This window comes from Rattus norvegicus, chromosome 1 (genome assembly GCF_036323735.1).
Source record: "Rattus norvegicus strain BN/NHsdMcwi chromosome 1, GRCr8, whole genome shotgun sequence".
NCBI lineage: Eukaryota > Metazoa > Chordata > Mammalia > Rodentia > Muridae > Rattus > Rattus norvegicus.
This window is the reverse complement of record NC_086019.1, coordinates 252295526-252322551: the sequence shown is the minus strand read 5'-3', so window position 1 is coordinate 252322551 and position 27026 is coordinate 252295526. Positions and strand designations below refer to the sequence as shown.

Genomic DNA, 27026 nt, shown 5'->3' with positions numbered 1-27026 from the left:
ATAACTTCAGAGTAGTGTGTGGGGGTGAAATCGGAAGGAGAAGAGGTCAGAGCAGCTCAAGAATATACCACATGCACTGGAATGTTGAAGGAATGCCTACGAGTGTACCTCATGGCCTGATTAAATGTCGTGAACTGGATACAATTAGACCCCGTGGGAGGCAAATGGGAGTCATCGAGTGTCTGAACAGTGAAAATGTAAACACCGGCCGATTTCAAAATACGCAGAGAGGACAAAGGTGTGTTTAAGTGGGTCCCTGGTCATTGTGTAACTGCTTGCTGTGCACCAGGCACAGGACGCGGGCTTCCTGTGTGACGTGTATCTGCATTTTTACGTCAGCTGGAGGAGGCAGACGTTCTTTGTTTTTCTCCTCCTCCCTCCGTGGTTGTGTCTGGAGGTGCGAAGATTTTCGTGATATAGGTCCAAGCCAGACGCATCCAACCTTTTGACACGGCATTCTGACATTGTCATTGTCTATAGACCTGTTGGGTCGTGTCCATAGCTATACTGGGACCACGTGCAGGCTGGCTGTAGGCTGCAGTTTGGACACACCCAACCTAGGCTCTTCTGGAACGCTCTTGGAAGGCCAGGAGATGGGATCTCTGGGCCGTTGGTTATAGAGAGGTGATCGCAGAGATGGCTTCCACTCACAGGAAATGGCTTTCACTCGGTTGCTTGACCGCGGTGTTTGCGGTGTCCCAATTTTTCCAGCTTTCCAGTTCTGGAGATCACATTAAAAGCTGTCTGATTTGAATGGGGGGAAGGGAGGCTGTCCTGTGTGCCCAGCGCTGACCCAGAGCTTGATGCAGCAAGCGAATGCACTGTGTGTTTCTGTCTGTGTCCTGCTTTGCTGGAAGGTGGTGGAATTTTCTCTGTCCGTAGTTCCGCGCGCTGGCTTGGACGATGCCTGATGTCCCTGTGCATCTTTTTCCTCACTCAGCGTACCGCACAGATGACTCTCAGCCCTGGGTTTTGCCAGTAGTGAGGAAGGTCGAACAGAAGATTGCTAACGACCACAGTCTCAACCACGAGTACTTGCCCATCCTGGGCCTGGCGGAGTTCCGGAGCTGTGCTTCTCAGCTAGTACTTGGGGACAACAGCCCAGCTCTCAGGGAGAATCGGGTGAGTTTGGGGGGTGCAGATAGTTTCTCATTAGGGTCCCTAAATGTCTTTAAAAAAAAATTAAAAGTTCAGTTTGCATGAAGGTATTGAAAGTTATGCCTTGAGAATTCTCAGAAAATACGTTTTTTGTTATTTGTTTCTTGGAAGGTAAGCAGACCTCTTTTACGTTTTTATTTATTTTGTGTGTGTGAGCATTGTGCTTGCTATATACCTGTGCCTTATGTGAGTGCCTGGTGCTCAGGGAGGCCAGGAGAGTGCACTGGATCCCCTGGGACTGGAGTTACGGATGACTGTATACTGCTACATGTGTGCTGGAAGTCAAACCTGGGTCCTCTGGAAGAGCAGCCGGGGCTCTTAAAGACTGAGCCACCTCTCCAGCCCACCAAGTACATTTTTAGTCAGTGTAAGCGGATAATTATGGCCGTATCCGGAGCTCAGTTTGGTTCAGTACGTTATCAGATTTCAGCTGCTGGTGTTGAAGCCCTGAGTTCAGGGTTTGTATGGACTCTTCTCTGCCACTCCTTTTGGCCGTAGGCAAGTCATTTACCTACTTGCTCTGTTTCTTGAATTTAGAAAGAAAGTATTTTGTAGCTAATAATCCCACTAGGGGTTCTTGCATAGGGGCTTTCCTCTGAAATTATATGCAGAATTTGGTTATTTCTGGGGTTATTGGTTATTACCCAGATTCTCAGATGGCATTTAGTGATCCCTCAGCCTTCAAGGACCAGAATTCCCTGACCTTTCTTACCTGTGGTAATTCTTGTAGCCTCTCCCTCAGTCACGCTCATTGAACTGCCTGTGCTATAACTACAGATGTATGCAAGAATGAGTGTTTTAGAAGCAGACACTGTGAGGTGGGGTGTACACGGTGGGAAATGCGGATGGAGAGATTCAGGGGTGGGGGAGACTCTTGGGGCTGCAAATGGCACTTGAGCTAAAATGTGTACCCAGCCAGGACTCTGGCTCTGAGCTCTTGCTGGATATTAGCATTGTCTGCAAGTTATAAGCTGGACCCTGTGAACCCCTGCCAAGCCAATTTAATCAGAATCTTGAAGGGGTGCTGCCCTCTTTCTCCCCACAACCCCAATGGGAGATTTTTCTCCCTTTTTATTTTTACTTTTATTTTTTTAAGAAAGTGTTTCTCTTTGCAGCCCTGGCTGTCCTGGAACTCACTCTGTAGAACAGGCTGGCCTCCACCTAGAGGTCCGCCTGCTTCTGCCTCCTAAGCGCTGGGATCATGGCGTGCGCTACCACCACCTACCTGGCTTGGGAGTGTTTTTAAAAGGTGCCCCCAATGACTCCAAACTATATCTAGGTTTGAAGAACCACAGGGTAGAGAAGGTTAGAAAACATCGGTCCTCTTACTGGGACAGGGGTGTGTGGGGTGGCCCAGGGACAGAGGTAGACAGAAGCAAGTCTGGGTTCTATAGAGACTCCCCTGAAAACCACAGTGTGTGCAGGGGTCACCTGAGGAAAGTGTTGTTTGAGCCAGGTGAACCTGGCTGGCTGGGTGGGAGGGGAGAGCAAGAGTCTGCTTAGGTGTTGTGTAATTGAAATCAGCTGCGCTCCTCACCCTCCCCTCCCCTCCCCTCCCCTCCCCTCCCCTCCCCCAGGCCACAGGTAATGCAGGCCATGGTTCACACTCTGTGGAGCCATTGGAGGTGCTCCTCACCTGTTGTTTACAGCAGGTTTTTCTCCTCCAGATGCCCCGATAACGGCAAGGTGAGGTAAAGGTGGCTCACACACTTGCTTTCCTGAAGCAGGGAGGCTCTGACGAAGGTCACTGATTAAACAAGTAATCACTCAAAGTTCGCACTCACTTGATTGCTGTGTAAGGCTTCGTCCTGCCTTGGGGAACGGAAGGTGTGGGATTTGCGTTCCGGGGGTAGAGGGTGGTATGGAAGAGCTGCTCTGAAAACCCTGCGTTTCCCCAGACGGAGGTTGGGCAGTCTGTTTTAAAAATCTACACGTTTTATCACTCCTCTGAGAACTTCATGCAGTGTATTTTGGTCATACCCTTCTCTGTTTCTCACAGACCCCCTCCCAGCCCCGTGTCTTCACTTTTCAAAAAAGCCAATACACCGAGATCAGTTCGTGCTGCCCATAAACACATAAGATGTGAGGCCTCCGTTGGAGCGTGAGGCCAACCATGTTGCCTACCAGGAGACACAGCCTTAAGAAAAACCAACCTTCCCTTCCCACAGAAGCCAACAGCACCCGGTAGCTCCTCAGGGATGGGGGGCTCATGAACTCCTTCCCACTCCATGCTGTTGGCCTTACATGGGAGCACCACTGCTGTGAGTCCCTCGGTGCAAGTGTCTCGTCATGTTCAGGATAACACAGTTGTGTTCGGTGGTCCCTGAGCCCTGTGTGTGTGTGTGTGTGTGTGTGTGTGTGTGTGTGTGTCTCTGTGTGTCTCTGTGTGTTATAGATGTCCCATTGGCTCGACACGCCACTGGCATTTACTCTCTGCAGTTTGACCAGTTGCAAGCTTCTGTGTTTACCACAATCCAAAAGTAGACAATCTTAATGAAATTTGAAAGTGGGAAACTTGAGTAACCGGGAGTGGGGTACCTCTCTCTGCATTCGCTCTAGATTAATCAGTTGGGGCTGCTGGTGGCAAGTCAGAGGCCGTATTGGGGAGCTGCTTCTCTAAGAAAACTGTATTCTCAACATGGCTGCTTCGTTGACGGTGTTCCTCTGTCCATGGATGTAGGGTTTGACCTCCTAAGACTGTGAGAACCTGGCCTGGGGCTCATGGCCTTGACCTGGGGACATATTCTTCCCTCTAGGTCTAGCTCATCTCGATTGTGCTTTGATTACAGAACAAACTTAAATGACAGTCTTTATGGCATCAGGTACATAAAGTGCCTGTTTAGGATACTGCCCGGCATCTGCCTTTTCCCAGGCACCCCTGCTCCTGCTCTCCGAGCCTTTCTTTTTTCCCCGGAAGTTCTCTGCATCCCTGGACCACTGTGGCAGTTCAGCCGGCCGTCAGCTCATGAGATTCCTGTAATTGTCCCACTGGCCTTCCAGTTTTCCTTTCATTTCAGCCCGTTTTCCACACTACAAGTAGAGACATCCTCCTTTAAAAAGAGCTAATGGTGCTACCCACCCCCTTCCTCCACATGGTGCACCTTCGTTTCTGTCTCCAGAGTGTGGTCCAGTTTCTGAGCTTGGCATCTCTCTCCCTGCACTTCCTTGCTTCACCAGCTCTCCAGTCCGCACCTCTAAGACCTTCAAGACTTGACCAAAGGTCACTCCTGTGCTGAGTCGTTCACTTTCTCAGGTGTGGCCAGTTATTTGTGTTCTCTGAGTTACGGTGTGGCCCTTTGAAGTCTGGGAATAGCAGAGCTCACCGTGGCTTTATTCTGATGCTTACATTAGAATGTCTTTATCTTATGTGTGCGTATTTTGCTTGCATGTCTACGTGCATTGGTGCCCATGGAAGTCAGAAGAGCATTTCAGATCGTCTGAAACTGGAGATCCAGATAGCTGTGAGTCACCCTGCGGACGTAGGGAACTGAAACCAGGTCCCATGTAAGAGCAGCAAGTGCTCTTAACGGCTGAGCCAGCTCTCCAGCTCCCCACAGCGTCTAATTTTCTAAGGCCTTTCTCTCTCTCACAGTTTGTGATCCTGGTTAGGGATCATCTCACAATTTGTGATCCTGGCTAGGGATCATGGTTTGCGTTTTCGTTTTGTACACGTTCCACAGTTAGCCCACGGGACTTCTGAGGGTCTCAGATGTGTGAGTTAGTCACTTGTCAGAAGAGCCAGGCAAAGTACTAGGTGCTAGGACCCAGCAGTGACTAAACGTACATGTGACCACAGAGACAGCCCCTGCTTCCGTTTACTGTGTTAAAGTTGCTTCGGAAAGAGAGAAGGAAGAGGAGGCCTGTCAGCCCTGGGGAAGGGAGGGAGGCTGGATTCAGTTTTAACCGGAGTGGCCAGCATAGGAGAAGGGGAAGTGGAGACAAGAGGTGAAGAATGAACAAGAAGGCAAACGGTAACGTCTCCTTCCTTAAACGAATTCCTTTCAAACTTTAAAGCCACCACCTGCTTCAAAAGAGCCCAGTTTCTGGGACCCTCACTGCTTCTTATTACTTTTCTGTCTTCAGAATTTGTCCATTTGTCTGTCAGACAAAATGTCCATTTTCCTCTCCCACAGAGCAGTGTTTCAGGCTCTGCCGTTACTGAGCCGTGGCAGGCACAGCAGGTAGCCCCATTGACCTGACTTGATGCCCTTTAACCTTTTTATTATTTCAATTACTATAATGACCTACATCACATGACTTTATCACATGACTTCAAGGTCATCTGTATGACCTTGTGAATCTTGTATAAAATGGAACCAGTGCCAGAACAAATTCAAGGTAGCTGAATACGTTTTTTTAAAATATGAAATTTTACAAATACACAGGAACATATCTTTTTGTGTGCCTTTATAGGACTGGAGAAACGGCTTATGGTTACTGCTCTACCTGAGGGCTGGGGTTTGGATCCTATAGCGTTCACACTGGGCAGCTTACAAATGCCTGTAACTCCAGCTCCAAGTGTTTCAAAACCTGTTGCTGGCCTCTGTGGGCACGAACACACACATATACCCCACATACCACACACACCCCCATCTTAAAACCAACTTGCACACACACATGTTCCCCCCCCACCCCCCACACACACATCTTAAAACCAACTTACAGAACAAGGTCCCTTTCTTTCCACTACGGCTATTCCTAGAGTCTTTCACAAAGTTACCATTGTTAGGAGATTGCTACTTGTCCCTCAGCATTAATTATTTTTTGGTACCATGATAAAATACCAGGACCAAAAACATGGAGGAGAGTTCATTTTGGCCTATGGTTCTGGAGGGTTCGGGTCCTCAGGGAATGGAGCTGTGGCAGGCAGCTGAGAGTGAAGGGAGCTGTGGCGGGCAGCTGAGAGTTACATCTTCAGCCTTGTGCAGGAAGCAGAGAACGAACAGGAAGTGGAGTGAGGTGTAAACCCTCAAAGTCCCTCCCCAATGAGTACTTCTTCCACAGAACTGTACCTGTTAAAGGTTACATCCCCTCCCCACACTGCCATCTACTGGGATCACAGGATTCAGACACCTCAGCCTCTGGTGGGCATTTTCCATTCAAACCATGCCCTTCTTTTGTTGTTTTGTTTTATTTTGTTTTGAGACTGGGTTTCTCTGTGTAACAGCCCTGGCTGTTCTAGAACTCGCTCTGTAGACCAGGCTGGCCACAAACTCATAGAGATCCACTTGCCTCTGCCTCCTGAGTGCTGGGATTAAAGGTGTGTGCCTCTATTGCTAGGTGCTTGCGCTATCTGTCTGTCTGTCTTGTCTCTCTCCCTCTCCTTCCCCCTCCCCCTTTCTCTAGGAGATTGGACCCAGAGCCCTTCACGTGTTAGGCAAATGTTCTAGTACTACCTGTGTGGTGGTTTGACTATGCTTGGCTTAGGGAATGGCACTATTGGGAGGTGTGGCCTTGCTGGGGGAAGTGTGTTGCTGTGGGGGTAGGCTTGGAGATTCTCCTCCTAGCCATGTGGGAGCCAGTCTTCTCCTGGCTGCTTTCCAATCAAGATGTAGAACTCCTGGCTCCTTCGGCACCACATTTGTCTGGACACTACCATGCTTCCTGCTTTGATGACAATGGACTGAACGTCTGAACTTGCAGTCCAGTCCCAATTAAATATCCTTTGTAAGAATTGCCTTGGTCATGGTGTCTCTTCACAGCAGTGGAAACCGTAAGACAACATCCTAGCTGCCTTCCTTTATTTACAGACTTTCATGTGATCCCTTTGTTTTCCTTAATCTTGTAGACATAGTAGGCAACGTTTAATTTATTTATGTTTTTTATATCTACGGAAAGAGTTATGCTGAAGCCTCATTATTATTTGAAGGATCAGATCAAAGACAGATGGATGGAGTGACGTACAGAAGACAGAGTGAGCAGATCCAGAGCTGGAAGACCTCATCCATGCCCATCCATCTAGAACTGGAAGACCTCATCCATGCCCATCCATCTAGAACTGGAAGACCTCATCCATGCCCATCCATCTAGAACTGGAAGACCTCATCCATGCCCATCCATCTAGAACTGGAAGACCTCATCCATGCCCATCCATCTAGAACTGGAAGACCTCATCCATGCCCATCCATCTAGAACTGGAAGACCTCATCCACGCCCATCCATCTAGAACTGGAAGACCTCATCCATGCCCATCCATCTAGAACTGGAAGACCTCATCCATGCCCATCCATCTAGAACTGGAAGACCTCATCCATGCCCATCCATCTAGAACTGGAAGACCTCATCCATGCCCATCCATCTAGAACTGGAAGACCTCATCCATGCCCATCCATCTAGAACTGGAAGACCTCATCCACGCCCATCCATCTAGAACTGGAAGACCTCATCCATGCCCATCCATCTAGAACTGGAAGACCTCATCCATGCCCATCCATCTAGAACTGGAAGACCTCATCCATGCCCATCCATCTAGAACTGGAAGACCTCATCCATGCCCATCCATCTAGAACTGGAAGACCTCATCCATGCCCATCCATCTAGAACTGGAAGACCTCATCCATGCCCATCCATCTAGAACTGGAAGACCTCATCCATGCCCATCCATCTAGAACTGGAAGACCTCATCCATGCCCACCAAGAGCTGGAAGTCCTCATTCATGCCCTTCTACCCAGAGCTAGAAGACCTCATCCATACCCATCCATCCAGGAAAACCTCATCCGTGCTCATCCAGCCAGAGCTGGAAGACCTCATTCATGCCTGTCCATCCAGAGCGGGAAGACCTCGTTCATACCCATCCATGCTCCTTTTCCTTTTGTGAACCACTGATTTCTCTCAGTCTGTTTCCTCCTTTGTCAACTGGGGACATAGGGTTTACTTTGTAGGGTGTGAAAGACAAATGGGACTGTAGGTGAAGGTATTTTTCTAAATGGTGAAACAGAGGACTTGCATTTTTGCCTGTAGTAGGACTCTTTAGGCTGAGAGGAAACGGAACAGAGGTGGGGAAAATCTGCCTGTCATCTTTATTTGAGAGAACACATTTCCGGGGATTAATACAACTGCATTCCATAGATAGATGGGAATCAAGGGCCAGCTTGAAGTAGATGTCCAGGATCCTACTGAAAGGAGCGATCTTGGGATGGGTGCTCAACAGATTGGGTTCCCTTCCAAGGCACACATTAGCGTGGCCTAGGGCCTTCTACCTTGTTCAAGAGGGAGGTTCCTCCTGGAGTCAGAACTATGAGGTCGAAGACATGACTGTCCCGCTCACTGGTGACTGAGCAAGGATGTCACCTCTTACCTTTCTGTCTCCGTGATCTTCTGGTAGTTGTTGGAAGTTTTGATGAACTAATACACTTACGGGGCTTTAGACAGAAAAAGGACAAAGTAGTCGTCATGATTGCTTTACTCTTTCGAATATTAGCCGATCTCACCATTGTCAACCTGTGACCCCAAATCTTCTCTTTCAGGTTGGGGGTGTGCAGTCTTTGGGAGGGACCGGTGCACTTCGAATTGGAGCTGACTTCTTAGGGCGATGGTACAATGGCACAGACAACAAGAACACGCCCGTCTACGTATCATCGCCGACCTGGGGTGAGCCTGCTAGCTGTGGAGAGAGGAGCCAAGCAGCTGGGAGGGCTGTCCTTATGACACTCAGTGACTGAATGGAAGATGTGATCTATCCCTGGAAGGGCTAGATTTGGGGGGTCATGGAGCACTGGATTATAGCAGCACCCAGAGGAAGCTACTGCTTAAATTTCAGCTGGGGGTGCCTTTGCCCAGATTCTCTGTAATCTTGCATTGTATTCTATCTATCCTTAGGGTTCCCACCATAAAGGTGGATATAGAAGGCAGGCAGCCCTGTCGTAGGCTGCAAGCCTGGAGTTCTTATAACTGGTCGAACTTGTTCCTGGTATAACGCAATAGCGAGCCCAGTGGACGCTGAGCCTGAGGGCCAGAAGCTCACCTGTGTTCCTTCTGACTCTGCCACCTTGTGTTTGAAAAGCACTTAACCTCCTTCCCTTTGCTCCACAGAGAACCATAATGGCGTGTTTTCTGCCGCTGGTTTTAAAGACATTCGGTCCTATCGCTACTGGGATGCAGAGAAGAGAGGACTTGATCTCCAGGGTTTCCTGAATGATCTGGAGGTGGGTGATAAAGAAGAGCAGAGGGAATCCTGTTCAGGAGCCGCAGGAGAAGCGTTTGGATCAGTTCATAAGTGAGAAGCTGAGCCTCTAAGAGTAGATTTTGAGGCAGCATATGAGAGAACTGTACGAGACACTGATATGTCGGCTAATGCTTGCCCCCTTCTGGGACCCGTGTTCTGCTGACCATGTCCTGGCATCCCTGCTCTGTCGGAGCTGATGTAACCTCCTTCTCCTCAGAATGCTCCTGAGTTCTCCATCTTTGTCCTCCACGCCTGTGCACACAACCCAACGGGGACCGACCCAACTGAAGAGGAGTGGAAGCAGATCGCCGCCGTCATGAAGGTAACGGCTCTTGCCGAGCATCTCCATCAAGGAGGCTGCGTGGATTCGCCTTGTTTGGTTGTCGCTTCTCAATTATTTAAAAGCACAGCCTGCTTACTGAAGGGTCTGGGAAGTGGAGGGAAGGCCAAAGAGGAGAATAGATACTAACTAGAGTGTTTGCGGTGGACGGAGTGTCCGAGAGTGTGTGGTTTTTAAAGTATAGGAAACATTTTGTTAATATTTTGCAGCATTTCCCCTTTTATTTCTTTATATACACAATTTTGAATCGTTTATAGCATCATTTTTCATGCCACGTGATCCTTTCATGGAGATATTGGGTAAATCGATTGAGGAATGTTTAATTTCAGATTTCTTGACCTGATTTATTTATGTAGTAAAACATACACACTCTCTTTCTCTTTCTTTCTCTCTCTCTCTCTCTTCTCTCTCTCTCTTTTCTCTCTCTTTCTCTCTCTCTCTTTAATCAGTTTTTTGAGACAAGGTTTTTCTGTACAGCCCTGGCTGTCCTGGAACTCGCTCTCTAGACCAGGCCAGCCTCGAACTCACAAAGATCCACATGCCTCTGCCTCCTGAGTGCTGTAATTAAAGGTGTGCGTGTGCCACCACTGACTGGCAAAACCTTATCTCTTTAGGATTGCTTTCCAGATGAGAATTTTTAGCTCAAAGTGTATATTCTCCGTCAACGGTGCTTCTGGGATACTTACTAAGCAGCTGTTAGGCGTTGGGTACCACTGGGGTCTGGTAGTGAACATAGCAGATAAAGCCCCTGCCCTGAAGAGCAGATAGTTTGTCTGGGAAGAACTCAGGGGTTAGTATTCAAGTAATTCCAATATTGTGAGATCAGGCTTGGGTGAGTTCTTTCGGGCATACAGCACAGATTTTATTGCTGGCGATGGATAAAGCTTTTAGGAAGAAGTGGTTCGAACGCTGAGTCTTTCCAAGGAGGAGATAAGAAGACATTGCCCTCAGGGAGCTGATGGGAGGAAGGGGGAGAGGGATGGGAAGCACAACCACAGCGCCACCCAGGCAGATCGTATGACCATTTAAGGAACTGAAGGACATTCTCATTACTCCCTTGAGTTCTGGGAGTGGGGAAGGTAATGTGATGTGGAATTGATCTGAGGGAAGCTGGCTGAGTCAGCTGGGAGAGAAGTTAGGTGTTGCCCGGGTGGGAGTGAAGGCACTCCCACCAGGACAGTTCAGGAGAGGGAAGAGGTTTGTCCTTACAGTCTGAGGGTGATTAGAATGGAGAGCCTGCTTCCTCCTGAGAAGCTGGGAAGGTAGCACTGACAGGAGGACCCTGGGTTGCCAGACCTCATTAATTAGCTTAATTCCTGAAGAAGGATCCATGATATAACAGCAGCACTAAGCTTCAGAAAGGACTGGTTGCCAAAGCCGCATCTTGACCCTGGGGTACAGCACCCAGTTAAGGAGGGATTACAAACCCAGTGTTTCTGCTCCGCAAAACAGACTTAGATGCAGAGTGGCGGGCAGATAAATGAATGCATATAAACAAACAAACAAACAAAAAAAAACCCTCAAGGTTTTGTGTAGAAATTCCTTCCAGGCACCAAGTGGGAAGGAAGGGCCCATGTCCCAGGCCTCTTCCGGAGGAGGACGTCCTACCCTGACTCGCTTTCCTTCCTCGCAGCGCCGTTTTCTGTTCCCCTTCTTTGACTCAGCCTATCAGGGCTTTGCATCTGGAGACCTAGAGAAAGATGCCTGGGCTATTCGCTATTTTGTGTCTGAAGGCTTCGAGCTCTTCTGTGCCCAGTCCTTCTCCAAGAACTTCGGGCTCTACAGTGAGTGCTTTCCAGAGTCGCAGCCCTGCCCCCCTGCCCCTCCACGCCGGGTCAGCGGCTGACCCCGTTTCTGTCTTCTCCTTAGATGAGAGAGTGGGGAATCTGACCGTGGTCGGAAAAGAGCATGACAGCGTCCTGCGGGTCCTTTCCCAGATGGAGAAGATTGTACGAATCACCTGGTCCAATCCCCCTGCCCAGGGAGCTCGGATCGTGGCCACCACCCTCTCCAACCCTGAGCTCTTTAAGGAGTGGTAAGGGGCTTGAGTCCTCAAGGACGAGGGCAGGGATGCATAGCTGAATTGTCCCGCTGCATTTGCCTTTTAATCTCGAGAGAGGCAGGGTGCAATTTTTTAAAACTTTCTTTGCTTGCTTTCATATATAAGTGCCCCAGTACACGTATACCTGAATGTCACCAGATCCCATTACAGATGGCTGTGAGCCACCATGTGGGTGCTGAGAATTGAACTCAGGACCTCTGGTTGAGCAGCCAGTGCTCTTAACCACTGAGCCATCTCTCCAGCCCCAGGATGCGATTATTTTTGGTACCCACATCACCTGTGCAGGGTGGCGCAGCATCTGAGGTGTGGAGAAGCCCTGCAGTGGATGTCAGTTCCTCCATAGCCTAGTCTAGCTTCTGTAAAGCTGGAGGTCAGGGATTCCCAATGAGCAGACCGTCCGACTTCGAGGCAGTGTGACCATTTTGGGTGCTCTCCCTTCTCTTCCTGTGTCTACACAGGATGATGAAATTTAGCTTATAGACTGCACGTAGTAGAAAAGACTCCTGACAGTAACCACTAATGGAGTGGAGCCATCATAGTATAGACTTTGACAGTAGCTACTTCAAGCTTATGAGACCTTTACTTTAAATTTTCCACTTCATGTTTTCCGACTGTGGTTAACCAAAGGTAACTGAAATCACAGGAATCCGAAATGCAGATAAGAGTGAAGACCTTGTTTTATCTGAGAAGACCATGGCTTTCATGTCATGGCTAAGTGTATGATAAATAGATCAGCTAGGCCCAGTGGAGTACCTGATACTGTTGGTATCAGTACTCCAGGGAGGCCGGAAAGGGTGTTAGTGTATTATAGCTGGGCTTTATTTCTAAGTATAGTCCCTGCTGACTCCCCTCTGTGTCTGTGTCACTGGCTGTTCATTTACCTGGCCAGGAACCCAGGTACCATAATGGACAGGTTGTGAGCTCATGATAAGCTTTCAGTCTGAATTGCGGGGTGTTTTTGTGTGTGTGTTTGGGCACAGGGTCTTGCTGTGGGTCGCAGGCCAGCCTGGAACTCCAGACCAGTCTGGCCTCAAGCTCACAGAGCTCTTCCTGTCTCTGCCTCCTGAGTGCCGGGGCTAAGGGCACACACCGCCACCGCCTGGCCTGAATCACAGCTTTTAAACCTATGTGTGTGAACCCTGTCTTCATGCATGGGTGTTGATGACCACTGCTCATGTCCCAGGAAAGGAAACGTGAAGACAATGGCTGACCGGATTCTGACCATGAGATCCGAACTCAGGGCGCGACTAGAAGCTCTCAAGACTCCCGGGACTTGGTCTCACATCACTGAGCAGATTGGAATGTTCAGCTTTACTGGGTTGAACCGTAAGTGGCTCCCCCCATGTACACACATGTACACACACAGGTGCAACAGTTTTTAGGCAGCCGTTGCCAATCGGTCAGACGTCACTTAGGATCAGAGCAAGTTAGGTCTTCTCAGTCTGATCTCCCCAGCTCCTCTGGTCTCAAGAGCATTGTCCTGGTCTGGCCTTTTGACCCATGATTTTGTTACTTTTTTTTTTTTTTTTTAGGTCAGAAAGTAACTTAGAGCTTGCTTGGAAATAACGGGATCTTTTAATTTATAACCAGTTTCTCATAAATCATTGAGTGCTTCTGGCTTTACCTTAATTAGTGTAAATGCTACATGTGATTCCTTAGGGACCGAACTTAACAGGGCTTTTGCAGTCTCCAGGTAGTACTCTTGAAAAGATGTTGTAAAGTTATCTTTCCTTGTCATTAATTTAAAAATTGGGTAGGTAGTTGGGATTAAAAGCTGATTGGAGATCCAGTGGGCTTGGTTTGGGCCAGCTGTCAGCAGAGTTCCATTATGATAGAGGAACCATTTCTTACTAAGGAGTTTCTCAGTGCCTGCTGGATACCTGCTGTTAGACTGCTACAGAGGACCCACTCACCTGTCATCCTGGTGGCTCCAGGGGCGGATACATGTTGCTGTCTGTTGTCAGGGAAACACTAGGGGCCCCAGACAATGTCAGGGCTGTCAGTTCTGGCTTGAAATGGGCTGAGGAACAAACCAAAGGAGATAAACAGGAAGATGTGATCAAGATTGTGTTATAGATTTGTATTGAAATGAGGCTGCCCCAGAAAGTGGCGAGCGGCTTGGTTAGCAGTAGGTGTCCTCACGATTGTGGGGTAGAGTTCGTTGAAAAGTCATCTTTGTGCAGCTGGAAATAAAAATGGGACCGAGGATGGTGTGTGAGCCTCTAAGAGCTCACAGAAGGGGGATCCCCACGAGAGCATTCTTCTACTCTTCAGAGTAGGAAAATGATTTTGTCCTAACTCTGCAAGAAGTGGTAGGAATAGACTGATGCCTCTGACACCAGTCATCATTTTGGTTTTGGTTTTGCGTTTTCTGGGGGTATTGGGGGAGAGTTCCAAGATAGGGTTTCTCTGTGTAGCCCTGGCCTTCCTGGAACTTGCTCTGTAGATCAGCCTGGACTGAGACTCAGAGATCTGCCTGCCTCTGCCTCCCAAGTGCTGGGATTAAAGGTGCGCACCACCACCACCACCACCACCAGCTTCATTCACTGTATTTTAACAACAGTGTTTGTTCTATGCCCCCCCCCATTTTATTAAGAAAACATGCGGATCCAGGTGTGGTGGCACACAGCTTTTCATTCAGCACTCAGGAGGCAGGCAGAGGAGAGCGTTGAACTTTCCCTCTGCCCATCTGTGAAATGGGCATGAACCGACACGCTTGCAACACTGCCCCCCAGCATGCCACATTGCCCGCCACTTTGTGTGATTTTATTACCCTCTGTTTTCGACGTGCTAATTAAGCAAAACAATATGATAGAATTCTGTCACAGTTTTGCAGAGAAACACAATCACGGTAGTGATTGAAGGAGTGCGGTGTCTGTCCCCTTCTGCTTTCGTATGTGGGTTTTTTTTCTGCAAACATGGAATCCCTGCTGCCTCCAGGGAGGCTGAGGAGTGAATGGTCCAGAGGGTAGGATCTGATGGTCCTAGGTCACAGGGCCTGGGTAGTGTCTCAGCCTGTTGGTTCACCTCCATGTTGGTTATCTGAACTTTGGGATGAGCTCCTGTCTGATGTACTGTGGAATGAAATGCTGGAGACCGAGCTTGTTGGATGTTCAGGACTACGCAGCCAAACTGGGGGAGACCCAAAGCCGGTGTGGAGTAACCAGTTTTCCGATCAGGGTACTGCCCTTGTGTCTGATGGTCGTTCTCAGTTGAGAGGGGTATCTAATATGCAAAGTCTGACTGGGAGGTCATCCGGGAGTCAAAGCTTTCCCCTTCTGCTGTAGTGATATTGTGAACGCCCTGAGAACTGAACATGAATTACGGGGGAAGTCTTTGTGGGATCTCGTGAGTAGTTTTCTGTTTGTTGATTGCACGAAAGGACAAAGAAGCTCCTTTGGTTTAGCTCGTCTGTGTTAGGGAGAAGAAGGATCCACTGCTTAAGTCAGTGTCTACTCTCCTGTCTTCTCTACAGCCAAGCAGGTCGAGTATTTGGTCAACGAGAAGCACATCTATCTGATGCCGAGCGGTCGGATCAACATGTGCGGCTTGACCACCAAGAACCTAGATTACGTGGCTACCTCCATCAATGAAGCTGTCACCAAATTCCAGTGAAGAAACACCGAGTAGTTCATACCACCAAAGCAGTTCCTGTCACAGCTTTCCTGCCTGCGCAAACCTAGCCGTACATGTTGTTTATTAGAGATGACCACCATGGGGAGGCAGCCGCTGTTTAGCTGGCCCCACAAGAGAAGACATTTCTTGAAATGAACCTGGGTCGGGTGGGGGGATGACTGGGGTTAGGGCCTTTTGGAAACCAGAGCAGATTAAAGTTATTTAAGAATAAAAAACCCTTTGATATGAGATGTAATCACCTTGCCTTCCTCTGTAGTATTCTGCAGGAGTGTTGCCCACGAAGCCGTGGGCTTCTGCACGTTGCTTGAGTCTGTACAGAGTCCTGTCCCCAAAATCAAGTTGTCTGAGGAGCCAGCTGTGACTGTGGATGTTGGCATTAAAACTCACCATTTCCATCGTCTCTGTCTCTCGGCCCCCTGATCTTTCCGCATGGTTGTGACCCTGGTCTTGGAACATTAGTTTTTTAAGGCCACTGTGGCCAGTATTTATATCATGACACACAAGTGGATTTACATATTTAACTGAGATGAAAGTTCCGCTAAACGGTATTTGCTCTTGTGATACGTGGCACATTGTGACATTTTCTTAGTCTCTTCTGTCGTGTTCTGTTTCATTTAAAAAAATAAAAATGCTGATCAAGACAAAGGGAATTAATTGAGTTTGTGATCCATTAATGAGTTGTGACCCACAATTTAGAAAGAAGTCTTTAGAGGGATTTGCTAATGGCAAAAGGTAGAAAAACAAAACAAAACAAAACAAAATGTGTTTTCGAAATCGAAAGTTCCAGTGGGATCTCGGCTGTAAGTCCATGCTGCTTTTGCACGTTTATCATTCAGATGCCCGCCATTTTCTTATTTTTCTTAAGAAACTGGGATGATATCATTTAGAGGGACTCTAGAATACCAGCTCTTCCCGTAACTACTGGAACTGTTATGTCCCTAGCGAATTGGAAAAATTACAGCTGCTTAAACACACCACAATTTCCGGAGTCCCTGAACTCTGTGAATGGTGGTTGTGGAAAAATTGGTAGGGTTGTGCTTTATTTTAAGCAACAGAGTAACCACTTTTAAATGTTTCAGAATACTTCAAAATATTTAAGAGTGGCTTTTCAGATTTCCCAGGACTCCCGTGTGGTATAAAATCCTAAAGTTTTAAAGATGATGGGCTCCAGAAGTCACCAGGTCCAGCCTGGCTCCCCCAGTGAATCAGCCTGCTTCCTGTCGTCCCTGACTCACCCTCTTTCCTCTGGGTGTGGTGAGGAATTCCTCCCAAGTTTACTAAGGCACCCTGTTCTGTCAGTAGTGCCTTTTAGTTAAAAAAAGATCTTGGACCTTGATCCAGAATTTGGTTTGCTTTTGTCGTTCCTTATTCCTTTCTTTGAATCAGTCTGTTGGTACCGAACAGGCGGCCTTCCTGCCTCTTGAGAGCAACAGTGTTACCCCTGGTCTGGCTTTCTTGTACAAAGCTCTCCGCCCTCATTCCTTCTGTCTGGAAGGTGCCCAAGGCTGGTGGGTGTGGGTGAAGTAAAGGTTATTAGATGTAAGCTTGTCACTTGTTTCCTTTTGTATCCTTCATCAACCTTTGTTCCTTCAACTTTAAGATGTTGCCATCCCAGCATGAGTTTCTTGCATTCTCCCTTGGTGTGACCTAAGCCATCAGACACAGTACCTCTGTTGGGGACAGACTTGGTTGAGGTTTGATTTGGCAGGCACGATGGCTCGGCAGTTAAGATTCCTTGTTGCTCTTTCCCAGGACTGGGGTTTCCTTTCCAGCACCCACATGACCTCTCATAACTGCCAGGAATTGCAGTTCAAGGGGATCTGACACCCTCTTCTAGCTTCCAGGGCGTACCTACATATGCTAAGGCATACACATGAATACATTAAAAAAATAATTTTGATCCATGTGGCCCTCCAAAATGTCCTTCCCAGTAAACTCAGTAGGGCGTATTTTTCTTGTTCAGGGAAAGAGAATCTCTCTCTAGGGGAAGTGCCAAAACTATTTAAATTAAGGAAACAGCTTTAAGTCTCAATGCCAGTACCAACATGCTGAAAATGCTTTTTAGTATTTTAAAGGAAAAAAATGAAGTGGGAATTTGACCTTGTGTGTTCATATATCTTGGTTAGCATGTCCTGTACTGTGTCTGGGGCTCTGGATGTTTGGGGGACCCTGCACGACCTCTCAGACATGGGTGCATGGTAGACTTCAGAGGTGGGCAAACAGGAAACTTCAACTCAGGATGTTGGGGGCCACACTCAGACACGCCCCTGAGAGGTGGCAGGACAACCTCAAGCAAGTTATCTAAAGTCTCAGGCAGATCAATGCCTTTGAGGGGGAGATTTGAGAAATGAGCCGATGGGTCCTTATTAGATATGATAAGTATAGCCCAGAGGAAACAGTTGTTGCGGGGTTAAGGAATGAATCTTAAATTGTTCCGGTTTAGCCCAGTAACGGTCTTGTTCCGCAGCTTGTCAGCTGCCGGCTGGTCCATCTCCAAGCTAGCTTTCACTGCAAATGGAGCCTTTGGCCCACTGCTCTCTTTCCTGCCTCTAGTCTTTGCTTAGAGACTGCTGGGATGGGGTCAGACTGTCCGGGAAGGTCTGAAGAACCTCACTAGTGAAGCCGGCAGAGTCTCAGGGGCGTGTCTGAGTCTGGCCTCCAACATCCTGATCTCATGGTCACGTGGGTTCAGCAGCCGCTGGCCCTAATCATTATCCTCTTAATACCCCTTTTGTCTCCATTTATACCCAGGTTTCTGTTTACTTCCCAGTCATTCCTATAAAAACCCTGACCCACCTGGGTTCCCAAAGCAAAGTATCCGAACTTTGCTGTAACCTTACCTCAGCCTCCCACCTGCCTCGAGGGGCGTATCCTTGCGGGCAGATGGGCCACAGGTGGGATGTGACACATGTGCACTGTCCAGCATGCATCTCAAATGAAATTGCTTTAGAACTCCGGAATCCCTCGGGCAGGCAAAGCAGCTAGTCCAGGAGATACATTTTTTTTATTTTATTTAAAAATTATTTACAATTTATTGAGTCTTCATAAATGCTTTATTTTAAAATCTCTTTTTTAAAATGTATTTTAACCTGAAGAAAATCTGGGGTGGGGGTGGGGCTTGGGAGCTAGGGAAAGGAATGGTGACAGGTCCCTTAGAGGTTCTGCAGAGGGAGGGGCTAATGTGACAGCAGGGGTGGCCAAAGGGTTAATGAGAGGGAACTTCATTTACCTAGCAGGCTCCCTTTCGAGATCTTGTTCCAAACTCATCACTTACTGGCCTAGGTCTGAGACACCCAGCACTAAGTGCTAGCACTGGATTCCGAGCAGGCAGGAGCAGGTAGGGAGAGGTGGCGTGGACTTAGCTAGAACACATGCATGGCCCCTCAGGGCAGCCAGGCTAAACAAGGGGCATGTGAAGTCAGTGACACACGAAGAAGAAGCATCTCTGGCTCCAATCTTCCCTCCTGTGGGCTGACCCTCTTGGCAACACCTACTGTGGTTTTGGTAGACAGTGGGCAAAAGTTATATGGGATGTAGGTTGTCACCCTACTGTGTGATGTGTCAGCGATTTCTGAGGACCCTGTCTTAAGTGGGTGTCAACCTTGCCCCACCGACAAGAATGCTTGACCACCTATACCTAAACACTATTCTCAAGTGTCCCAGTATTCGCTCTGCATTGCAGAAACATTGGGCTGAAAGTTCCATTACTTAAAACTGTTAAAAAGCCTTCGTGGATCTGGGAACTTTGAGAACATGAAGAAAGCTTATGTCTCTGGAAAACACACAAAAACACTACGTTCCGACAGTTTTAAGGGCTCCTTAGCTCCCCTGGAGTCAAACTATGGACTGCCCTGGGGTAACGCCCCAGGCTAACAACCCCTGAGTTAAAGTTCCTGTGGGCAAGTATTTTCCTGTGACTGAATAGGGGCAGGGGCTGGGGGTGGCAGCTAGGGAATGGTTTGGAGATTCAGCAGGCAGCACTGAGTCTCTGGGCACTGGCTGGAGGTGTGCAAGGACGGGGTGGGAAATAAATCAGAAACTCAAACTTGACTTTTAAATTTCCCTTGGGCTGGCTGTGTTTCCCAACACCTACATTAGTCTTAGGAGTAGATATGCACGGTCATTCTGCCACCTTGTGGTTATGATTAGAATTGCATCTGCCCCCACATCCAGGACTAAAACCCCTGGATCTGGTAGGTTTTTGGAATACTTAGCTTACCATCAAGGGATGTAGTAAGAGGCTTGAGGTGGGGGTATGTGGAAAAGAAAAGTGAGCATTCAACATTCCTGTGTCAAGCACAGTGAAGTCCCGTGACAGCACGGAGCACCCTTCCTGGCCGACCTGGGCACTCTTTGGTTTATCATGGCTACACAAACTGAACAACTTACAATCTTTTCATGTAAGTTTTTTTTTTCCTGCTTTGATTTTCACTTAAAACCTGAAGTTTTGTGTCTGGCTCACAACTTGGCCTCTATGCTCCCTGAACCTCTTCTTCTGAAGCAAACGTATAGAGAGATTAATCTCTAGACGTCCAAACTGACATCCCGGGAGACACAGTGACTTGGGGATTCCTCTCGCTTCATTCCGCTGATCTGTCCTTCCCCGGGCTGCAGGGAGAACCACTCACTAACAGTGAAGAATCCTTGTCCATCCCTGGAGCTGATTTTCACGTCAGCCCCTCTAGACTCCAGTACTCCTCTCTGCCAGCTTCACTGTCTGAGTTGACGCGGATCATGAACTATGGTAGAAAGGGTTATTTTGTCCTGGAAGAAAGAATGGTGAATTTCAGGACACAGGTCTCCCGTGGCCCAGGGACACCAAAGAACAACGGTTATCACTGGGAACCTCAGAATGGCATTGTCAGCTTGGCGTCATCCCCTGGCCAGTCCTAGACTATGCTACAGACAAGACCGTTTCTAGCATCTTCCACCACAGGTATCTCCTTCTGTGTCAGACATGAGGCAGCTCGTAAAACTTGCCAAACTGACTGAGGGGTGAAAGGTGGAGGGCAGAATGTTCTGTCACTGACGGGAGGCCTTGGGGGGGGAAGTGAGTGACGGGAGGGTGGGTCTTCCCCCAAGGCCTCGGAGTCTCACGCTCAGCCAAGGAGGGAAGACCTCGTCATGTGATCAGGGGTGTTAAATTGGAGTTTTCCTCAGAGGCTCTCTCTCCGTCTGCTGATTTCTTTCTCTTCCGGCCACCTGAAAAAAAACAAAACAAAACAAAAAACAAAACAAAACAAAAAAAAAACCAAAAAAACACAGGCTGTCAGCATCTGCCTGTAGCTAGGGAGAGCACTCATGCCATGGCAGCAGCCTGAGGACTCTTCAACACAGATGCAGGAGGGGAGGCATAGCCCCTCTCTGGAACTCATGCGATGGAACCTGCATTTCACGGGGCTGATGGGAGCACATTTACTCCTTGAAGCACTTTCCCATAAGAGGGACAATTCTGAAAAGCCACAGCTCCTGGCACTAGCTTATGGTAGAGGGTGCACAGAAGGGATTGAAGTAGGTAGGCCCCGGAAGGCCTTCTCTCCCTTCCCTGGAAGGTCCCAGCTCAGGTGACTGCCAGACACCACAGAGTACTGCTCTCCCAGGCTTTGGTGTCCCAGGGGCCACAGTTGGTGGCTAGAGCTGAGAGCCATTCTCTGCTTCAGAGCATCTCCCGCCTACTCTGGTCAGGTGATGCTGACTGACAAAGACAGCTTGTTTGTAGCTCTTGTGAGTTTTCAGGGACGTTTTCCTCCTGCTCTCTCTGCCACTGACCTCTGTCTCAGGAGGACACCGCTCTCTTTCCCCTCTTTAAAGAATATTTATTTCATGTGTGTGCATTCGCACATGTGTGTATGCATGTGTGGGGTTGTGTGAGTGCCATGGTGTGCAAATGAGGTCAGTTCTCTCCTCTAATGGTGTGGGTCCTGGACCTCAAACTCGGGCCCTCAGTCTTGGCACCAAGCACCCTTACCCACGGAGACATCTCCCGGCCCTTCATGTTCCTTTCTTGGAGTCTCCTAGACACAGGGCTCCTCTTAAACCCCAAAGGACTATACAGTAAATATTATGAGTTTTGCAGTCTCTAAAGTCTTTGTCACAATTGTTCAACCTTTCTACTGTGGCTACACATGACAAATGACCTATGACCCTGAGGTCCCCACCTATAAAAACACGTGAGGGAGGTCAGATTTTGACTTAAGGACATGTCTATAGAGTCCTGTCCTGGGGGTCACCAACACGATTGGACAGATAGAGCAGTATCACAGGTGTGGCGCTGGCTCAGGCCCTGCTGTGGATTTCCAGAGTGGTGCCTCGTAAGAGTTTGCAAGCCTTCCCCCCCGGGAGGACCAGCCTGATATGCTATTCCTACTACTTGGTGAGGAGCTTTGGCCTGGGAGAAGATACCCACTCAAGGTCCTTAGCAGCTTCTTGCCCATGGTTTCCTCAGAGTCACTGCTGCAGGGGCTGGCCTCTGGGTCCAGGTGGATATTACAGCATTCAGTCTCTGAAGCTGAAAGGAGAGAACGCTCAGGCCTCCAGCCTAAATGTTAGCATGGAGGTGCTGAAGGGTGCCTTTCTGAGAGTAGCAGGATTGAAGGGCGGGGCCTTTCTGTGAGTGACAGGGTTGAAGGGCGGGACCTCTGTGAGTGACAGTGTCAGAGAGAGAGAGAGAGAGAGAGAGAGAGAGAGACAGAGACAGAGAGACAGAGAGACAGAGAGAGAGAGACAGAGACTCCTGAAAGGTGTTATTAGTTGGCAAATGACATTTTACTGCCACAAAGGGAACAGACAGACAGACAACAGGGACCTGTAATCCAGCAGTCTACTCTAAGACAGAATAATTACAACTCCTCAAATACCATCTGGCAGGAGAGGGAGAGAAATACTAGGTGTTCTACCTAGTGTCTGTGCCAGACAAAAAGCACATCCAAGGCCACAGGATTTCACTTTCTTTTACCTGTATAACCAAGTGCTCAGCCATAGCAGGGCACACGCCTGTGTCTTCTTAGAATCTCAGAGCCCAGAAAGGAGCCAAGCCTCACACCAACTGAGATCTGAACCTGGGGGGGCAGGGTGGTGTGTTGGAAACTGACCTGCGCTAGAAGCCCTGATGTGGAGTCCATGTCTAACACGGTCTTTGGGTTCGGGTGAGCCACCTCCCAAATCCTGGGACTTATAGGCCTCAGTTTTCTGGGTTCAACACATGTTGCCTCTCTTTCTACGTCTTTGCTTCGTATATTTGGTGTGGAAGAGGCCAGGCCTGACATACTGGGTAGAGGAACTACTGGCCTGGTATATGGAGTGTCAAACGCTTGGGGTCTGCCTCAGTGAAGCAAGCCAGATCTCACGCTACTGGGGCACAGGGAGTTTTGAGCAACTTCGTTGTCAAGGCGGAAGTTGTCAAGGCAGAAGTGCACCGTGTCTCAAACGAAGGGATCTGAGAACGCAGGGAAACCCCCACAAACTGGTCCAGAGGCAGGGGAAGGCCCTAGCAGTAGGGGTAAGGGCTGTGTCAGTCTTCTTATCGTGGGATAGTTCTAATATTTATAGAGCGGGATAACATACACTGATGTGCCCGATGCAGACACTGTGCCGCTTGAAATCACCTTATGGTGTAGCGACATTATTTATGCTCATTCGCTTACTTAAGGGAAACCTACCGACTGAGGAACCTGAAGCTCAGGTTGGGTAATTTATGTAACATTGCCCAGCTCCTAAAACCCCACTGTGGCGGTCCAAGCCCGTAACCTAGCAACGGAGGCAGACGCTGGAGGCGCGGAAGCTCAAGGTGATTCTCTGTACAGAGTAAGCTTGAGGCCAGCTCGGATTACAGAATACCTTATCTTAAAAAAAAAAAAATCCTGAGTTGGGCGGTTAGGGTCTGAGTCCAGGCAGAATAGGCTCCTACCATTGCCCAGGTTTTCCTGGAAAGATGAATTAGATGGGCCCAATACATGATTGGTGCTTGGTAAATGCTGACCCGCTCCCCCAGCCTCCAGGGTGTGTGTGTGTGTGTGTGTGTGTGTGTGTGAGAGAGAGAGAGAGAGAGAGAGAGAGAGAGAGAGAGAGAGAGAGAACACAGAGGAGCTGGAGACCCAGGGCTTCCCCCCAAGCCAGCTTGCTCTGAACCATGCTTGTATCCCAGAGTGGTGATGTCCCTTTCTGCTCTGGACCCAGCCCTGACCTGCTGCTGTAGGAACAGTCACAGGGGACAGCGAGACTTGCTGTGCCTTGTGCTCCTCAAAGTTGGGCATCTCTTCCTGGGGGAAGGCCATCTCCTCCATCCTCAGGTACACCACCTCGCCCGGGCTTCTCAGACCATCTGAGCGGCTGCCTACGGAGGACAGCAAGTAGGTTACCTCTGTTCCTGGGAGGAGGGGCTCTGTGAGGCACAAGATGGCTGCTGGGCAGCCGTGGAGGAGAACAGCCCAACCCATCTTCCAGACTGACTCACATGGCAAGCTGGTCCTGTTACTCAGGAGTGTGAGGACCGGGTCGTCCTTTGGAGTCTGAGGTGTGCCTCGAGTGGTGGGGGCCTTGGTGGAGTCGCCGTCGGTGAAGGCCTCCATATCTGGGGACTGGGGCGAGCTGTCCATGTGGCAGGCCGTGAGTGCGTTCTGGTACTGTTGCCGTGTGATCTGGAAGGAAGTAGAGGTGGACAGAGGCTCAGGAGAGCTACACAGACACTCTATCCACACAGCCAGCTCTCCTGAGCAAACTCCGTGGGGATGCTTTGGAATGCCTGGTCTGAGGCCTGAGGTCGTGAAGTGGGAGCCCTAGCCAAGCTGTGCTAAGCCCAGCAGCAGAAAGGCAATGAATACTGATCATTTACCTGCTAGCCGCGGTTGTGGCCCATCCCACAGTTCATTTATATTTGCTGTAGAGTTTGTAGTGTGCTTGGAAGAACCTGCACGAACCCGTTCTGGGTTGCTGTAGCGAAATATCTGAGCCTTGTACTTTAGGTTTTGGAAAAGAGGTTTATTTGGCTCAAGGTCCTGGTGGCTGGAAAGTAACCAGCATGGGGCTGATGCTGGTCGAGAGCCTCCCTGGCTGTGTCACCGTGAGAGCCTATAAAGGGAAGCAGCTGACTGCAGCAAGGGGCTAGGCACATAGGCCAGCCTTGTTTGATAACAACCAATCCAGTCCTAGGAAAAATATAATAATCCCTTCCAAGGATGGGGCTCCCTAAAACCTACTCACTTTCCATCTCCGGAAGATCCACCTCATAATAGTGTTACGTTGGGGACCTTGTTAACCGTTGGGGGACCCGGTTAAGCCATACCACTCAGAGAATGTGGAGTATACAATACTACGACTCTCACATCTCAGTGTCAGACTCGAAGGGCTTGTTACATCTGGGTTTCTGCACCCTATTCTGAAAGGTTTCAATTTCCTAGGTCAGGATCTGAAACAGAATTTGCGTTTCTAGCAAGTTCCATGTAAGGCTACAGATATGGTGGCACTCTGGGATCCACTGGCCGAGATCTACTTATCTGAGGCACAAGTTCTGCTCGGGGTCAGTTCTCTCCCTGTGAAACATTTCGAAGGACACAGCAGCACTGTGCTCGTAACTGGCTTTGGTAATTTTCAGGCAGAAACTAGGCTTTCTACTTTATAACTTGGAAAATGTGGGTCTCAACTCACCATCTGCCCAAAGCTTCGACAGAGTCAGGGCTCTTGTGGAGACTGCCTCATATCCCAGCCCCTGCCTTCTTCCCTCACTGAGAAGTCTGAAGTCAGGTTTCCAAAAGGACAGGAAAATTTCTGACATGAGACTTGATAAGTCCACGAAAGCAGCTGACTCTACCACTGTAGCTGTGCCCTTTAAAGAATTATTTTTATCTTATTTGTTCCTAAATTTTAATTTGTGTGTGTGAATACACACATATGTGAGTCTGCAAGTTTGTGTGTGCCATGTGTGTTTGTGGTGTCTGTGTGTGTCTGTGTATGCTGTGTGTGTTTGTGGTGTCTGTGTGTGTCTGTGTATGCTGTGTGTGATTGTGGTGTCTGTGTGTCTGTGTATGCTGTGTGTGTTTGTGGTGTCTGTGTGTCTGTGTATGCTGTGTGTGTCTGGGTGTCTGTGTGTCTGTGTATGCTGTGTGTGTTTGTGGTGTCTGTGTGTCTGTGTGTCTGTGTATGCTGTGTGTGATTGTGGTGTCTGTGTGTCTGTGTATGCTGTGTGTGACTGTGGTGTCTGTGTGTCTGTGTATGCTGTGTGTGATTGTGGTGTCTGTGTGTCTGTGTATGCCATGTGTGTGCCCCTGCAGAGGGCGGAGAGGGTACTGAATCTCCTGGAGCTGCAGTTACAGGTGGTTGTGAACTGCTCCACAAGGGTGCTGGGAACCAGGACCTCTGGAAGGTTAGGCAGTCTCAATTACTAAGCCATCGCCCCAGCCCCCAGCTGTCTCCCTTAAAATATTAATTTGTATTTGTTTTCTACTTTAATCAAATAAGGCAAAAGGATCCTTTACCCAGAGAGCATAGCAGGAAACTTGCTATCTGCTCAGCACCCAAGGCTCAAGTCTTTGTTTTGCCACTTTTGATCTGGGTCATGGTAGCCAGATCACTAGCCCCTCTGGGTTTGTAAAACATGCTTGGAGAAGCTCATTACACTCCCATGATACATCTCTCGATTTGATTTTGTAACAGACACACATCTCAAACTCACCATCTTATTCCTCCTTCTAAATGGTCTGTGACATGCCGTGAGGTGGGGGAGGGGGAGAAGGAGGGACAGCGGCCCTCAGTGGGATTGGTGGTGCTGGGAAGACAAGTCTAGAAGCTTGGTAGAGTTGAAGCTTTCAGTAAGAAAACAGCCAAAGAGGACAGCAGAAGAGTCTGGTGCAGGGCAGTGGCAGTGGCTGGATGAGGGGGACATCCTGACTTTGATGAGGAACAGTGTTGTGGCAGTATAAACCAAGCAGACCCTTTCCTCTCCAAGTCGCTTTGGTCATGGTGCTTCATCAGAGCAAGAGAAACTGGAACTAAGATGCCCGCTAAAGAGACGATCCAGAGAGCTACAGCTAGGGCTGGGCATTAGGAGGAACGCTCTCTCTCTCTCTCTCTCTCTCTCTCTCTCTCTCTCTCTCTCTCTGTGTGTGTGTGTGTGTGTGTGTGTGTGTGTAGAGGGGAGTGGTTGCCCTGGGCATTGGATACAGGGTAGAGCTGGGGGCGTGGCCTGCATGTCAGTGGGTAGCTGTAGAGAAGGGAAGGTACTGCCGATTTGTTATCTCTTTTTGTTCTCATGGCCTTGCTTTCACACTGCTCTGAGGGGGAAAATACATTTTAAACTTTAAAGTACTGCTGTGCTAATGTATCACTGTAAGATATGCTGTTGGCATAAGGGGCTGGAGAGATGGCTTGGCTGCAAAGAGCGTTTGTTGTTCTTGCAGAGGACCTGGGTTCGATTCCCAGGAATGCACATGGTACATAGACAGGTATGTGGGCAAAATACTCAAAATAAAATGAACCTTCAAAAAACTAAAATGATAAGCTGTTGACATAAACTCTGACCATAGAAAGTGGTCTCAGGCCCAGGTCCCTTCTCGCCACTTCTCTGCGGTTGGTTGGCGCTAGGGAGCATATCCTGGCTGGTACCTGCCAGGCAGATGGGCTACTGCTTAGCTACACTCCCGGCCCTGACAATGGTTCAACCTAGCACATTACT

At 48.8% G+C, this 27026-nt stretch overlaps 2 protein-coding genes across 5 annotated transcripts in view; one reads left to right on the top strand and one right to left on the bottom strand.

Moving 5' to 3' along the window:
- The window catches only part of Got1 (glutamic-oxaloacetic transaminase 1), a 31082-nt gene extending 15071 nt beyond the window's left edge, over positions 1 to 16011 (top strand). The window contains exons 2-9 of one of the 2 annotated variants that reach the window (NM_012571.2): positions 941 to 1122; positions 8626 to 8749; positions 9191 to 9303; positions 9541 to 9645; positions 11297 to 11447; positions 11533 to 11698; positions 12909 to 13051; positions 15201 to 16011. In NM_012571.2, the coding sequence (NP_036703.2) occupies positions 941 to 1122; positions 8626 to 8749; positions 9191 to 9303; positions 9541 to 9645; positions 11297 to 11447; positions 11533 to 11698; positions 12909 to 13051; positions 15201 to 15340 (1124 nt within the window). In that variant the 3' untranslated portion in view covers positions 15341 to 16011. Of the gene's footprint in view, positions 1 to 940; positions 1123 to 8625; positions 8750 to 9190; positions 9304 to 9540; positions 9646 to 11296; positions 11448 to 11532; positions 11699 to 12908; positions 13052 to 15200 lie in introns of those variants that run through there. The other variant, XM_063280638.1, reaches the window with a different exon arrangement.
- Positions 16012 to 18346: 2335 nt separating this feature from the next.
- The window catches only part of Cnnm1 (cyclin and CBS domain divalent metal cation transport mediator 1), a 58829-nt gene continuing 50149 nt past the window's right edge, over positions 18347 to 27026 (bottom strand). For 2 of the 3 annotated variants that reach the window (NM_001401623.1, NM_001107593.2), the window contains 4 exons: positions 23814 to 23997; positions 23544 to 23693; positions 21768 to 21869; positions 18347 to 20563 (listed from right to left, as the gene is read on the bottom strand). In NM_001401623.1, the coding sequence (NP_001388552.1) occupies positions 20484 to 20563; positions 21768 to 21869; positions 23544 to 23693; positions 23814 to 23997 (516 nt within the window). In that variant the 3' untranslated portion in view covers positions 18347 to 20483. The remainder of the gene's footprint in view (positions 20564 to 21767; positions 21870 to 23543; positions 23694 to 23813; positions 23998 to 27026) is intronic. The other variant, XM_008760426.4, reaches the window with a different exon arrangement.